Source organism: Cydia pomonella, chromosome 7 (genome assembly GCF_033807575.1).
Source record: "Cydia pomonella isolate Wapato2018A chromosome 7, ilCydPomo1, whole genome shotgun sequence".
NCBI classification, from domain to species: domain Eukaryota; kingdom Metazoa; phylum Arthropoda; class Insecta; order Lepidoptera; family Tortricidae; genus Cydia; species Cydia pomonella.
Genome location: NC_084709.1, coordinates 23,914,939 through 23,932,466, shown reverse-complemented (window position 1 = coordinate 23,932,466; position 17,528 = coordinate 23,914,939). Strand labels below are relative to the sequence as shown.

General features: G+C 36.4%; 1 protein-coding gene across 3 annotated transcripts in view; it reads right to left on the bottom strand.

Annotated features, from left to right (window-relative positions):
* Window positions 1-17,528, bottom strand: part of LOC133520195 (lachesin-like) — a 170,124-nt gene that overhangs the window by 18,894 nt on the left and 133,702 nt on the right. For all 3 annotated transcript variants that reach the window (XM_061854566.1, XM_061854568.1, XM_061854565.1), the window contains exons 7-8: window positions 9,982-10,156; window positions 3,416-3,525 (exon numbers count right to left, since the gene is read on the bottom strand). In XM_061854566.1, coding sequence (XP_061710550.1) covers window positions 3,416-3,525; window positions 9,982-10,156 — 285 coding nt within the window. The remainder of the gene's footprint in view (window positions 1-3,415; window positions 3,526-9,981; window positions 10,157-17,528) is intronic.

Below are 17,528 nucleotides of genomic sequence, written 5' to 3'. Positions count from 1 at the left end.
GTAACTCCTCTGGAGTTGCAGGCATACATTGGCTACAGAGACTGCTTACCACCAGGCGGGCCGTATGCTTGCCACCGACGAAGTTTAAAAAAAGAGTAACGATATTAAGATTATTATCAGAAGAACACCAAAAAAATACCCGAATGGGAAAAGGTATCCTTCCTGCTTTCAATGTAACCATGGTTTTCCAACAATGTAACAAAAAGTCTTGTCTGCCCTCCGGGCGGAAAGCGTTAACTTTGCTCCCGCTGCGCTAAACGAAGTTGCCGCTTTCCACCTCCCTCGAGCAGAAAAATAGTATACACACCACGGGAGGAAACGTAGGACATTCCATCCCGCGTGTTTGCCACCCTCGCCTTCGGCTCGGGTAACAATTTTACACGCGGCACGCAATTTCCTACTTTTCCTCCCTTGGGACACAAATAACTATTGTAGCAGTTTATTGTGATAAATATCTTGTCATGTGTAAAATAGGCATTTAAACAGCGCAGTTGAAACTAAGTATTTAAAAACAAGTTATTAATTTGGTTTACAGAATATCTATCATATTAATTACCAGTTCATTTTTGATTTCCCAAATAGCCCACTGCAAATCATTTCGTAACTTTACTCCGCTAACTTAAATTAATTTAATTATTAGTTATTAAGGATTAAGTTGTTCGCAAGTAAAATTAATTGGCAACTAATTTACAGTACACAAAGTATATTTCCAAGTCTTGCTCGTGACATAGTTCATCACTGTAAACTTATAATTAAAGGCTTCACTGAATTAATTAAAATATTTTATTTATACCTTTGGCTATATGGATTTTGTGAAGTTAACCGGTTAACCCCGGGTTAGTGAGATGGTGCAAGTGGCCCGAATCGATATGACTTTAAGCCTAACTTCACAAAATCCATATAGCCAAAGGTATAAACCCAACCATAAAGGTATAAACCAAGATAACCCTTGGTTAACCGATTAAACCTGGGTTAATGGGATGGTGCAAATGATACTACATAATTTTGGATTTGTAGCGTAGAACGAGCATTCCAGAGTTCGCTTTGTTTGTATACATACGGTTCAAATTCTGGTAAGGGCATATATTTGTGTGTTCACCACAAATATTTGTTCCTGAGTTATGGATGTTTGCTACATATCTAAGTAATTTTCATAGTGTAAGTGTGACATAGCATGTATAATAATTATAAAAACATTACTTATAAGCGCCTTGGTTTATTAGACTGTAAGCTTATTTGTGAATAAAATCGAAAAAAAATAATATAAAGTACATATTTATGTACGAGTATATCTATTATAAACCGTGTTTTTATTGAATTTCGGTAAAGTATCGGTAAGTACGTTTAAGGAAACTAAATGGCATAGTTAATTTAAAAAAAAAAAAGAAATTACTATTTTTATAAAAAGTAACTAAATGTTGCATATAGCGTTATTGTAACACGGGCATTACATTTAACTCAACCAAACAATTGAAAACTGTGACATATCAATGTCATTTAGAACGTCGATCGTCCGAGATAGTACTTACGTTTAGTAGCATATGTAGGAACTCGCACTAAACACTAATCAATAAGTAAACAGGCCCTAAGGCAAGTGTACACGCTCGTAAGGGTCTTATAAGATAAAAATTAATGATTGATTATCTCCGAAATGGAGTTAATTAGAATATCGGTGTCTTTGAGAAAGTTACTTAATTTAAGCTCAGGAATGCACCCTCGAAATTAACGCAAATCAAAAAAAACACGGTGTATAATATATCGTCGCTTAGTACCCACAACACACGCCTTATCAATCTTACCGTGGGGCTACAATTTGTGTACTTAATGATTTTTTTTTTTGCTGATAAAAAAATGCATGACGATCGACGTACCGTACCAGCACTGTCAATCATGAACGAAATAAAATTAAAAACTATTTTTCGTGATTTTTGTGTTTCTTATTGCTCACTGGTAGATACCCAGTACCCCTAGTGTAAATTTGATCGACATCATAACGTGACGAACGCGTTTGCGTTAAGTCTCATTTTGTATAGGATTTTGAGTTTCCAAAACGTCCCGCTTGGCGCGCTCTTTCTAAATCCAATACAAAATGAGACTAAACGCAAACGCGTATGTCACGTTTCGAAATCGAATTTATTTACACTAAGGGTACTGTTCGTTAACGAAACTAAGTCACGTATTCGAAAGTGCAGACTCTACTTGGTAGATATTGTGTAAGTGAACTTTATTTGTAGTACTCGTAAACAGTATACCTTGTTATGAGTGGTTTTCATGTACACATCCATATTAACACTCTGTTATTCACTGGCAATTTGCATAGCAGTAATTTTACTGTTTAGTCACGCTATGTCACGTGCTGATGTGGCAGCATGTTATGTGACATTACAATAAATTAAATTTACTGTAAAGCAATTTTTCTGTAAATTCTCAGTAAAATTATATTCTTATGATGTTCCCATTATACATTTTTTTATGCCGGTTAACCCATCCGTTAGCTCGTTGGATGGATGACATTCCGAAGATCGTAGGACGCTTTGGACCCGGGTACGTCCTTAAACTACGTCCAAAAGAGAGGTATGGGCATTGTGAATGTCATCTCCCTTTGTGTGGTAGGGCACAGCCGGTGGATGTCATTCCAGATCTAGAGCGGAGCCCAACTGGGGAAGTACCTCCACCTTACAGAAAACAGCAGCCAACACTAGACCCTACTCGTAGTGTTGTGTTCCTGCCGGTGAGTAAGGTTGCCAGAGCTCAACGAGGGGGGGTCGGGTTTAGGGTCGGCAACGCGCATGTAACCCCTCTGGAGTTGCAGGCGTACATAGGCTACGGAGACTGCTTACCATCAGGCGGGCCGTATGCTTGTTTGCCACCGACGTAGTATAAAAAAAAAAAAAACTTCAGAGATGATGAGATAAAACTTGCCTCAAGACTGGGATATAATGGCGTCCACAATGAGAACAGCGCCTACGCTTAGCAGTGAGCGACAAGAGGCTAAATTTATAATGACGATAAATATCGCTCAAAGAATTTAGACACATCGTTTGGAGCCCAGATGCTAACCTCAATTCTGAGACATCGAGGAATGACCGCAGAAAAAGAGAAAGGGTTAGTTACAACTAACAGCCCGATTCGAAGAATGATTACGACACGTTTAAGATTTTGAAAAGATCTTTAAAAGATCGATATCTAAACGACACGTCAAAATTGACGTTTATTTCGATTCCGCTGTGATCCCAATAAGATCTATCTACGATATTTCTAACGTGAAAGTGACATTAGTTGCCCGAATCGAACTGCTTCTGTCAATTAATATGACATACAAATGATATCTAAAAGCGAACTTATCTAAACCAGAACTTATCGCTATCGTATTTCATTCTTCGAATTGGGCCATAACTATGCTTAATATGCTTACCATATAGCCTGATCGAGCCCTCAGTCTCTCCCAGAGAGTTTTTCGAGATGCACCGGTAGTTTCCAAAATCACCGAGCTGCAAGTTTCGCACTGTCAGCTTCATATGCGCTCTGTAACAAAAATACATTGCAACTTTCAACTAGGTAAACTATTTTTAGTGTTCCGTACAAAACTTTGTTCAGGGAACGATTATGGGATCACTTTAAATAAATAAATATTATAGGACATTATTACACAAATTGACTAAGTCCCACAGTAAGCTCAATAAGGCTTGTGTTGAGGGTATTTAGACAACGATATATATAATATATAAATATTTATAAATACTTAAATACATAGAAAACACCCATGACTCAGGAATAAATATCCATGCTCATCACATGAATAAATGCCCTTACCAGGATTTGAACCCGGGACCATCAGCTTCGTAGGCAGGGTCACTACCCACTAGGCCAAACCGGTCGTCAAAACTTTGTTCTTGCAAATTGGTTAAATATGGTTTTCTCAGAGACCGTTCGACGGAGAAAGCAAAAATTTGGAATAGTTATGGAAAAATACCACCACTAACACTGTAAATAAGGATTTTTCTACTCATAGACTGTAATGGTTGAATTAAGATTTCGTATCCCAAACTAAAATAGCTTACTTTTCATGTATGGGCTCCCAACTCAACTATTTTCTTTCGATACGCTGTAGTCAACTATAAAAATATGGACCAACCACGTGCCACCGCGGTCCCATACTTACCAATTTTGATTAATTATTTAGGTTTTATAAAACCTAAATAAGTAATTTTTGTACAATAGTGATATAATCAAGATTTTCAATCTCGTACCTCACTTAGGCAACTCAGCAAGCTTCGTCGCCTAAGTCGAGTACCGTCGACTGAAAAGCTCTCTATTGTTTAAAATACTATTTTAATTGAGAGGAGTAAGCTGAATTAATTTTTCATTTGTAAGAATCGTGAAAATGAGAAATCTTGCGAGAAATTATATCGATGGACTGATTTTAAGTTCATTGTACGCGCAGTAGTTCCGATAAATAATTCATTTATAGCTGTAAATTTTTATACAAAAATGTCTTCTCTGCGCTTGAGATTTTTGCTTTTTTTACTGACTATAATTACTTATCATAAAAATATTTATTTTTAAAATCTACCTTCGTTATCCGTGTGCCATGACGAACAAAATCTACCTATTACACAACCGCTTATTAGTAAACATATGCAAAGAGTAGCTACGATGTATGTGTCTTGTAAGCATCTCCCATTTACCATATAGGTAGCTAGAGCCCACAGCCATCTTGTACTTAAATTAGTTAGCATAGCAAAATTAGTTAACTTTAACCGCACTTACTCATAATTTTAATTAAACGTGTTTGCGGAGCGGAAGGGTTATTACTCAGTTGATGGAAGTTTTTCGAGCCGTGTCAGGAGCAGACTCGCTGAACGCTGGTTTAGCCAAATGTATAAATAAATCATACCTATGTTTTACACTATACGAGAAGTAATTTGAATAAACAGATGTCTGTCGCAATGAAAAAATGAACTGTGGTCAGTTTCCTTCACTGCGGCAATTAGTATAACACGTGATTAATCATACTTTGCATGGGGTCTTTCGACCCCATCCAGGAAGTTGTAAACTTTTCACGAGACAAGTTGTCACGATGATTGCATGAATTGATTGTGAATGATTGGTCATTCACCATTCACTGACGAAGGTCAGCAAGGGTTAGCTGAACGGTAGTTTGCTAGCACTTTGGACCGACAATAACCCGGATCTATTATTTTAAAAAGTCCTCGTTGGATCCATCGACCCGAAGTTGGATCTACCGAATAAATCTCACTAAATCTATCTTGGATCTATAGAGAATGAAGGCAAAGATGTTCGACGTTCGAATCCCACGTTGACCGGAGTTGAAATATAATTTGCATTATACTTTTCAATATATTGCCGTAGAAATTCTGAAATATATTTAACTTTGAACAAAGCGCTACATTTTTCAACCATCTGACGTGCCTACAATGCCTACCATGTCAGGATTTTATGCAATTATAAGCCAAAGGCGCAGTGTAAAGCGAATTTATTAAAATATGAAATGCTTTATTGAGTAACCTGATGAATCATTATTGCTTATATACTTTGATAGAGTCAAAGTTTTCGCGGTGCAATTATCTTGGCGATCTTCAGTCTTTGTCTAGTCGTACGTTCTTAAAAGTTGAATTGTTATTTGTTGCGGTAAAAATTGAACTCTGTTCATTTATTGCATCAAACCGAGTATTGCAAATATGGGGAAATTTGCGCAGCCAAATATATATCTTATGCAGACATTCTGCAGATAACCTTTTGGTTCCTTCTAATTTCCTGACTTTTAACATAAACTCGTTTCACTCGCACTCGACTGTTTTTCATTAGTTCATGATACCATTTTTAGTGCATATATTATCAGAACTTAATTATGATACAGCCAATGCTGATACGAATGTAATCTAGAATTAGGAAGTAGCTGAGAATGCAATTGTCGGAAGCACTAATCGCCATCGACTGAACTGAGTCGAAGGATTAGGCCGCTTAGCCACCTACTGTGTACTTGGGACCGTCGAGATCTTGTCTACGTTTTAGTGCCTACTCAAACTTTATGAAGTACCTAGCGAATTATATATAATAATATGTAACTTGTATTTGGCTCATTATCTTAATCTTTCAACCAAAGAATATCCTGTACCTTAATGTTGGAAATTTAAATTATTTTGTAAAAACAACATGACAAACTCAAACTGTATGTCACGGCCCGTGTTCTCTTATTACTTCGTTTTTTTTACATGTCGCATTATAAATCTGCTATTGTGAATGATGACACGGCCAATGCTAAGGCGAGTGTAATAGGCGAACGTAATGGTAAGTATCTTAGAATGCAAATTTCGGAAGCATTAAGTGCCACCGACCAAACTGAGTCGAACGATTAGGCCGCTTAGCCACCTACTGTATACATGTAACCGTCGAGATCTTATCTAGGGTTTAGTGCCTACTCGAAACTATGAAGTAACTGATTACATATATTATTATGTAACTTGTATTTGGCTCAATAAAATAATCTTTCAACGAAAAAATACTTATGATGTAGCTTATTGTTGAAAATTTAAATTATTTTATAACAATAACATGACAAACTCAAACCGTCTGTCACGGTCCGTGTTCATTTGTCACTCGTAGATTTTTTACATGTCACATTTTTTTGCACACACAAGCTATTGCGATTTCTACAAAAACGTATCTAAAAAATCTCAAATAATTACTGAGAGTTTGAATATAATCGGCAAACGTAATGGTAAGTAGCTTAGAATGCAATTGTCGGAAGCACTAAGTGCCACCGACTGGAAGGATTAGTCTGCTTAGCTGCCTACTGTGTGTACTTGGGACAGTCGAGAACTCGTTCAGGACTCGTTTTAGTATTTATCCATGTATTTCGAACATATTGAAGTAACTTTAGTGGCCATTGCAATACGGCACCAGCGCCAAAGAAGGCCCGCCGCACTGAAGCTTACCACTTACAAACTTTCATTTTTTTATAAGTGTGGTTCACATTTTGCATACAAGTTCGCTAGTTTTATTTTATTTTATTTATTAGGAGAACAAACAGAGTTAAATGTACATAAGGTTCTATTAAAACTAACCTTACACATAAAACATGCATTTTTCTCCACGACAGTCCTCACCGAGATACACAGTCCAGTTCAGTTTACTTATTCTAATTATGATATGAATATCTATTTTCTATTGGCACAAACTATTGCATACTGGTAAACAAAAACAAACAATTTATAGCTAGGCTATTTTTACGAATAACAATAATACAATTTGCAAGTTTAATATAATTTAAGAAAAATATAAAATATTTTAAAAATTAGGTTGGATCTTTTTTGATGAATGTGACCATACAAAGCAAAGAATTTTCCAAGTAGAAAAGTTATTTCTTGGAAAAATTCGTGTATCGAATTTGACAGCTGAAGTAGATGTTGCTGTCGTACATATTATACTGACAAAACTTGACATTTGACAATTCAGTTACCACAAAACAAATGGTACCATTTAGAATCATCTATTTTCTATGTCAATCTTGGGGCACGTTTTTTCTCGTACTACACACCTCTTCTACATTGTAATAACTCTTTTAAACAAAATGACACATTTTATTCCCAGTGAACCTGAATCATAATAACGGTATGAAATCTACATGTATTTTTAAATGTATTACAAATTTAAATCCCACCAACCTCAACGAGTCAATTCACTCTTTAAACGTATTAAGAATCAATTTAAACCGTTTAGTTAATTGCCCTCGTATATCTGCCCACAAAATCTGCGGTAGCCGGCTCAAATTGATATTGAAGGCTTAATAAATTTAAAGTGTGCCGAGGCGGATAGTGGTGAGAATTTGGCGTGGGTTTTAAAGTACTACTTTTCAAGTGAGTTTTGAAATTTCCGTAGCAAATGGTGTCACCATTAGGTGGATTGTAAACATAGAATTTATTTTGGACAAGGCATCCGGTACTGTAAAACGGTTGCACTTTAAATTGTCAACCAAAAGCCTTACTTTGACTATGAAAAAGTAAGTTGATTAACATCTTATTCTATAAACACTCTGGTGTTTGACTGTCATGTCAGCTAAGTTTAAAAGATTTATTTGGTGAGTTGAGTTTTGCTTCATAAATATGTTATTTGCAACTGGAAAAGCCACGACGGGAAAAAAATTAAACAGACCAGAAAGAGGACTTTAATAGGATAACCTATGCGTTCTTTCGACAAAGCTAGTCAAAACATTTAGATAAGCAAGGTATCTCCCTAAAAGTTACCCTTTACAATCTATTGCCTTTATAATAATAAGTCTTTGAAAAGTAAACTTTAACGGTTCTTCCGAGGTCTCAATCAATTAATTTACAGATAAAATGAAAAATCATGATTTTTTTATATAAAGTAATTCTAAGCGTAGACACTTTTATACCATATGATATGAACGTACTTGATAATTTGCCATGTTATTATAATTTTATCTACGTCTTAAGACATTGCATGATTAGTTTTAGAAATGACCTGTATTTTGACATGCTAGATGTAACGTTTTTTTGTTACTTGGCCAGATACAGAAACTTCAAACTTGAACTTGAATGTAAAAGTGTTTTGCTTTCAAATTTCGGTGTCTTTGTTTATTTAAACTTTATTGCAAGCACTGCATTCCACCGACGAATTGTTTTATTACTGTGTCTTTACTACTTGACAAAGACCTACGATTTACACAGACATCAAATAGTTCCATCATCTAAATAGAACTATTTTGAAACTATTCCAGATAGGCTTATTAAAAAATATACCTGTCACATTGTCCGTCACTTTCGCACTTACATACTTGTTAGAACGTGACAGCCATGTTGCCCAATGATAAAGAGCCGACCATCTTAGCCCAACAGACTTGTGTATTCTCGAACTTTGCTGCTATTGAGATCAAACGGTGACTTAGATTCGACTTTTGATAAACTTAACTAATGAATTTTGGCATTAAAATGTTTACGTAGAAAATAAATAGGTATATAGTAGTAACCTACTTAATTAAAATTCTAAGTACATTAATAATTATTTATTATTAACTTGTTTTAATTATAAATGAGTTTAGAAAGAGAACCAATTATAGCAAAGTTTAAAGAGAAAATAAACCACACAATTATTTCAAACTTTTGCAAAAAGTTTAAAAGTGTAGGTGATTATTTCATGAAATTTATTTGTCTGTATTTGGCATGTTCATTAACTATGACAATTTTCGAGCCAAGATCTTCAATCTACAAAAGTTTTCTATACCTATACTTAATATAGGTATAGTATAGTCCGTGTCATCCACGATGACGCGCAGATTTGCAAATCTAACCTATAATAACGTGACATTACGGGTCAAGGCACGTGACGTCGTGAATGGCACGATTTATACTTACTTTCCTTGCAATCAACCATGCCGTTCTTATAAATTAAAATAAATTAAATTAAATATCATTTATTTTCAGACAACCAAGGTCCATACATACATACCTTACAAACTAACATACATACAATAATAAAAATCTTAAAATCTAAAAATCATTTTGACGACGCAGTTTTCGGTTGCGCCACCTGTTCCGGTGCGGGATTCGACAGATTCCCACGAAACCACGGAAATATCACACCTTTCGGCAAGAAGTCCGCGCTCAGGATGGTTTCCAGCAGCGGCCGCGGGAAGCGCACCACAAACGAGCTGAAGTGCACGTAATGCCGCGAAAAGTAATTAATAAAGTCATGTACACTTGCGTACAGTAACTTTACATGTCAATGATCTTATTCATCAACATTATCCTAGCATCCTAATCCATAATTATATAAACTACCGGTAAGGGTTCTTCTCAATAGTGATGGCATTTTTTTAGACAACAGTACCTTTGGCACCCCCGCCCCAGTCAGTCACAAGATCTTAAGCATTATACGCATCACTACGAAAACGAATTCGTTGATACCTGAAATTTGGATACGTGTAAGCCTTGTACATACCTGTAAGAGTTCTCCTCAGTATTGATGGCGTACTTCTTCGTAGGCAACACCATGACGTTGTCGTAGACCCAGTAAGAGATGGCGCGCGGGTGCGCCTCCGTGTGGCAGTCCACGGTCACGTCCGTGCCCGCGGGCGCGCCTACCAGCTGGTTCGGCACCCAGATCATGGGTGAAACTGCGGGCGAAAACAAATAACAATAAACGATTTTTCCTTGAGTCTTCCTAGATGTCGCTTTTTGTGGGGGCCCATTTTGTGGGGATTGCTTTCATTAATAGCCTAATATTTTAGATTCCATCAACTCTCAAACAAAACCGTTATTTTCGTGTTATCCAAATAAAAAATATGACAACAATAAAACAACTTTCCCCCTACTAAACTAGACCCTACTCATGGTGTTGCGTTCCTGCCGGTGAGTAAGGTTGCCAGAGCTCAACGAGGGTGCGGACTTGCGGAGTATTAGGGTCGGTAACGCGCATGTAATACTAATAACTCTGCAGTTGCATGCATCTCTAGGCTACGGAGACTGCTTACCATCAGGCGGGCCGTATTCCTGTTTTCCACCGACGTAGTATATAAAAAAAGTAAAAGAAACTTTGTTTTCTCTGATCATCGATCTGAACCCCTAGTGTAAATTAATTTGATAGCGTGACATAACGTACGCGTTTGCGTTATGTTTCATTTTGTATGGGATTTAGAAACAGCGCGCCAAGCGGGACGTTTTGGAAACTCAAAATCTCATACAAAATGAGACTTAACTCAAACGCGTACGTCACGTCTCGCTTCCGAATAAGTTTTCACTAGGGGTACTGATTACGCATTTAAAATTATAGTGTAATATTTTAAAACCTGTTTTTGTGAAATAAATTATTTTGTATCTTTGTTATAATTTATTATGAGTATCATAAAATCTTATACATAAAGTCGTGAGTAAGGTAAGTTATTTAAAATGTGATTTAGAGTATCCTGTGCGGATGATCCCGTATCATCCAAAGCATAAACAACAAGGAAACGCTCTCAAAGACGTTATTAATGTCTGCTTATTGTGTATTATTATTACAAAGTTCTCAAAAGCAGCTTGTTTTGGAGAACATGAGATGGGAACAACTTTTGTTATGTGTTTGATGAAAATGTCACAACATTTTGAGCTCAAAATAAAACATCAAATGCTCTTCTTCTTCAAGTTCTTCATTTATATAGATAAAGCCAAAAGCGGTTCATAAATTCACTAAATACTAATGCTTTATTCATAATACAAACAAACTAACTGACTTGAATTATAAACTAATACTAAATAAAATTAAAATGCGCCTAAAAACTTTGGCCCCTTTGGCACGGTGCCGAGGATGCTGGCAGCCTTTCCCCGCTATATTGTGATGCTAATAAGTTACGCGAGAAAGCTGCCAGCTCCTCAGTCACCTGTGAAGTCGACCAGCCTTTTAGATAACTCTTTAAAAAGTTGTAGAGCAGAAACATAAACGTTCAAAACTGTATGTAACATTGGCATATACATATTATGAAGTGGTTGTCAAATTATTGTGTGCTGGCTTGGTCTACTCTGGGAGAATTTTAAAACATTGCTGAATTGATAATGTAACGCACCCAATAAAAGCATCGCCCACACTGCTAATTGTCCATCGGTGGACCTTATTAAAAAAGGCATAAGGTCCACCTATGAACAGTTAGGAGTGCTGCTGTTTATACACCCCACTGAAATTATACTTACCGCAAACTTAAGTGGCGATTCAGGATATATTGCCATCTTTTTCACTCTTAGTTGATCTTAACACGGGTAAAGGAGGCAGCATCATGATATTAGTCGCTAGTTTTACGGCAACAAAAATCAACCAAAGAACTTAAGAATTCTATGAAAGACAAAAGCTTGCGCGTTCTATCTCGACGCAAGCGCCATCTAACGAACAATTGGGTAAACTTTCCGTATTGGAAGTGGTGTTTATGTTACAGATTTTATTTATTTACTAGCTGTGCCCGCGGCTCCGCCCGCGTGGTATTCGGTCTGTGTCAGTAACCGGCTCATTCACCGCTAATTTCTCTGCCTCTCCCCTGGAGGTGGAACTTGAAGTAAAGTTGACAGATGGATACGCTAGAGGACTGTAGTCTAGATAAAATATTTTACAATTAGGTACCACTTAATAAAACTACACTCCAAAATCAATTGTTATTTTTTTCAAATTCGTCCTTATTAAAATATTTGACGTGATTTATACGACATAGAGTAGTAGATGTATATCGGACAATACAGTTCCACTTTTGTATTTTTTTTTACGTCCTTGACTGTACCTATCCAAATCATGTCCATGGAAAATATCATCCAAATCGGTGCTCCAGACCAATCAGTCTAAGCATGAAAAGGTAAGAAATATACCCATAGAAATCCATACTTCTGAACACTATCGAATTTAGGTGTAGATGATAAATACCTAGTTACATTTATTATTGATTGTATTTATACTCGTACAACTTTTTATAATTGACTCTCAACATACTAAGTACTGGTATTCCAACAAAAAAAGTAGTAAAACTATCCATTTTATTACAAAAAAAAAAAATACCTATTAGTTAGAAGTAGGATTAGAGGAAAGGAGAATACTCGTAGATATCAAAAACTTGAGGCCGAGTATTTACATTTTGTTTACAGTTATGTTTATGTATGCACAACTAAATGTATACATATAATTATATCTAGTTACATACTAATAATTAGGTATGTAATAGTATATTTACATAACTTTGACATTTTACAATATTTATTTGTACACCACATTGCGAGTCTCCCCGGTAGGCATCAGCACGAATAGCTATTACGTGCAGCTGGTAACGCGCGAGCACGCCACGTAGAGCTGCCCGTGCGAGAAGCAGCCCGTGCGCAGGTCCACGCCAGCGGCGCGCAGCGTCTGCCTCTGCGACTTGTTGATGTTCATGGCGAAGCAGACGCTCACGGAGAACTGTAGGCGCTTGAAGTGGAACGGGAAATTGCTCAGGATGAGGGGGATGCGCGGGATGAACACGACTTCTGCGGCGCCGCACCCCGTCAGGATCTGCACCTCAATGAGGTTTCGCTGCAGCTGCACTACTTTTAGCTGGGTTCCGTTGCATAACTTCAGAGGCGACAAATTCCGAAGAAGCATGATTGGAACTCCAACTTTCAGGGTTAATGTGTGTGCTAGGAGTCCTGAAGCACTCAATGAGCTAAGGAACTCTACCACCCGGTAGAGTTCCTTAGTTATGTTGTGACATTGCCTTCATCCAAGACAGTGTTAATGGAATTATATACTGCATGTTCACCTTCGATTTCCGCCTGCTCATTTTTCTGCGTGAGCATGGACCGTTCCTCTATGGGCGTGAGTATGGATCTCTCACAAACCCAAGAATGGCTCAGGTCTCCGTACACGCTACGATTGAGGTTTTCAATGGATGGAACGATCCTGCATAACGTCTCTGGTAGTTATGGCTACGCCTTAAATCACGATCGTCGCTATAGTTTCGTAACCTCAATGCGTTGCGAGACTTTCGTGAAAGGTTCGCTTTTTTTCGGGAAGGCATTTTCAGTTTTTAGTTCTTATGGCATTTTAACGCGTATAAAATGCGAGTCCCAAATAGTTTGACATTTACACCGCAAACATCAGAGATTTTTTTTTCATAGTACCCACCTTTGTAGCCGTTATTAAGTGCTTAAAAGAGGCGATACGTATGAATATGGATATGATAAAATTACGATTAGGTATAATTCATGACGGAGAAAATATTTTTTAAAATAATTATGCAGTTATACGCGTGTTGATGTGTGTTGATTTTGCCACTACTTAACTATGTAAGTAAACTCATTTTTAACCGACTTCAAGATTTTAAAAGGAGGAGAATCGAGGGAACTCTTCAAATATGAAAGTCATACATATAATGATTTTTGTATTTTCTTTAACAAATCTAGCATTTACATTAAAAAAGTGACATTTGATGAAGTGGAACTGCTGATGATGATCAGAATGGAACTCTTCAACGATACACAGTACACGTTTGGCGATTTGTCCTCTTCGCTGTGTTTGTTAAGTTAATTAGATTTTCAAGACAATTTTTTGTCAAGTTCGAGTTCTGACGATGGGGTCCATGAGGAATCGAGGGAACTCTTCAAATGTGAAAGGCATACATATAGTGATTTTTGTATTTTCATCAACAAATCAAGTATTTACATTTGTAGAAGTGGCATTTGATGAAGTGGAACTGTTCATGATGAACAGAATGGAACTCTTCAACGATGCATAGTTCACATTTGGCAATTTGTTCTCTGTGCATGTTTGTCAAGTAGTTTAGTAAGTTTTCAAGACACATTTTTATATTTCTATCCTATTTAGTTTTTTTAATAATTATCTGGTGCTTTGTTTCATGCATGGTGTGAAATAATTTATCTTAAATACAGTCGAATACCCTATTGCGGGTATCTTACCAGTCAACCATAGGACAAATCTGAAATGTGTCAAGGTGGGTGTAGTGACAAAAAAAAACATGTTACCTCCTTTTCTACATAATTAGGCGTAGGACGCTGTCTTTTTAATTTAATTGTATGAAAGCAAAAATCAACAATAATCGTTCTTTCACCGGTCTACCTCATTGAAGTCGGTTTTTTTTTCTTAAAAATTATTAGTTTACTTGATTACTAAATTTTTACTCAGTTTCCCAAAAGATAGCACTGTGCAATGTATGGCAATTAATTTACTGTCGTTTAATTTCGTTGTATTATTACATCAACACAATTGAAATTGAATTGATATCCGTACCCCCCTCTTTAGAGTTAATTTGGCAAAATCCTTCTTCGGTGGCTTAATTTCAGCACCATATCTGTTAGTTTAGCAGGGTACTCGATACTCGTAGCGCATATTTGTTGTAAAAGTTTGCACCTCCTTCCTAAGTAGCGTCATAAGATTCAGGTGCAAACTTAACTCAATCGAGTGTAGTGGCTACCCCCCCTTCTAGGGGTTGAATTTTTATAGCCTATAACTTGGCCGGGCATTTTCTCGACAGATTAATAAAGTTTGCATCAAAATCCGTTCAGCCGTTTTCACGTGATGCGAGGTCAAATAAACAGACAAACAGAGAAACAGACAAACAGACAAAAATTCTAAAAACTGTTGGAACGTGTTCTGCTAACGATTCTTAGTATCCCCAGCCTACTTTTTTACGAATATCTTCCATGTACAGACTTTCGACCCCCTTCAGCTTTATTATATGTATAGATTTAACTTTTATCGCACAAAAGAAAAACACAAGTGTACAAAGGGCGGACTTAATGCTTCAAAGGGCAAACTTCGGACAAAGACCTTGACATTTTAAGTGAATTTAAAACTCATCTAAGCGGTACAACAATATATGTACATAACTGCCTAGTTACAAATGTAAACATCACGTTAAAACCAAGTAAACTGCAGTATCACGATCCAAACCAATCCATCGAACGTACCGCAGCAAGACGGCGAAAACATTGAAAACTTGGAGAGGCAATTTATAAAGTCTGAAGCATGATGGATCGCGCTTCGAGCGTGGGGGCCGGCGTGTGAGAACCACCGGTTTGCTCAAGTTGATAAGAGAATTGAAAAAAGGAGCGGGAAAAATAGTAGATTGTAGCACAAGGGAACAAAGTGACATATTTATGGCGAGGGCGTATATTGAATCATGAACGAAGCGAAGGATTCTCCAATAGACTCCTGAGCGTAGGGAGGGATTCTACAATAGAGTCCTGTGCGTAGTGTAGACGTCCAAAGTGGACATAATTTTGCTACCATATGACACATACTGCTTTTCACATCACGTATGGGAAAATTATCATGTTTCAAAACATTATTTATGCTAAAAAATTATAAGACAAACAGATACTGTCGTGTCCGTCACTTTCAATCCCTTGGTGTTAAAAAGTGACGGTTATTTTCTCACGTGGATAAATCCACTTATTTATTTCGCGTGCGGACTCTGTTCACGGTGTTTAGTTAATTTCTCTATGGAAAACGATTGAAAGGCTTCTTCAAACCTAAAAAGTATTGATATATATACATATATATATATATCAATACTTATAGTTGAGTGGGAGCCCATACATGAAAAGTACGCAATTATAGTTTGGTATACGAAATGTCAATTCAACCATTACAGTTCACGAGTAGAAAAATATATTAAGTTATAGTAAAACGAAGTAGCGATATAATCTGAACTAAATACCTATCTTTTTAGTAGGATCTATATTACTACTGCAGGCATGATAACAAAATCTCTCTATTTGCGAGTTCCTGTAATTGGCTCTGTACTACTATCTAAAAAGTTAAAAGTATATTTTATAGCTGTTGGAATTCCTTGTATAAATATATAAATAAAATGGAAGAGAAGAAAGTAGGTAAGTACTAGTTACTTGATAATTCACGATCGAGACCACTATGTAGATCATCTCAGTATATTAGCAAATGTTTTAGCGCTCGATAATTGCTAATTACTAATTTACATATTTTTTCGCTACAATAATCTATAAATAGCTATTAAAATTCAACTAAACATTTTCCTCTAGTGAAGGAGTATTAATTATCTACCTCGAAGTTACTCCCACAATATTAGGTCACACAAAAGGGCAGAGCCTCCCTTTTCAATGTTCTTTACTAGGGTATTCATCTAGCTATACTATGGGATTTTAATCTAAGCTTTAACTAATTGACTCAGAATTTGGTGTTTGTGTATACACGGTGTTTCACAAGGAATCCGAAAGGTATTAAATAGTGTATTTTAGGTCATATTACAGACTAAAATGTCCTATAAACTTTACTGGATTTGGAACTGTCATTATATTATAACTTATAGCTCGACACTTCCTAACCTAACCTAACACACTACTTCATAAGTTCATAACGAATACAAACTAAAATATGTATAATTGTAAATAACTAAAGTATAAGTACACTAGTAAATATAAAAAAAATGTATAGGTGTGTTAAATGTACAAAACAAAGCATAAATTCATAAAATGTAAAAAGTATTTTCAATGCAAAGGAACCCTAAACCTATTCAACCTAAAACACACATTTATGAATATTGCCATTATTGCCAATTTTCTACGGCAAATAAACACAGTTTAAGAAATGTAGAAAAATGTATAGGCTCTGAATAATAATGAATCAGTTTCACACGTACGGAACCGATCAGCTCGAATCGTCCGATCCTCGCGTATAACGCACACGCGCACTCTCGACGTAATTTACGCCCGCCGTTATGGGGCAATTCCCAGGAATATTACTCCGTCGTGATGTGCTTTAATATTCCGTGCCGTTTTAAAATATTTATAAAGTTCTTTCTTTATTGTCCTTGTGTAGATGACTTCATTATCTCGACTTATAATTTCGCTTTTTACTGCGTCTTGTCTCAGTTTTATACCGGTTTTCATCGTATTACCTCGAAGTTTATAGCCGGGTATTCACTTGGATTTTTATATGCTTTAAATTAAAATATGTATTTTATTTTATGCTGACGAGGAACTTTTATGCGAATTAAATGTGATTCT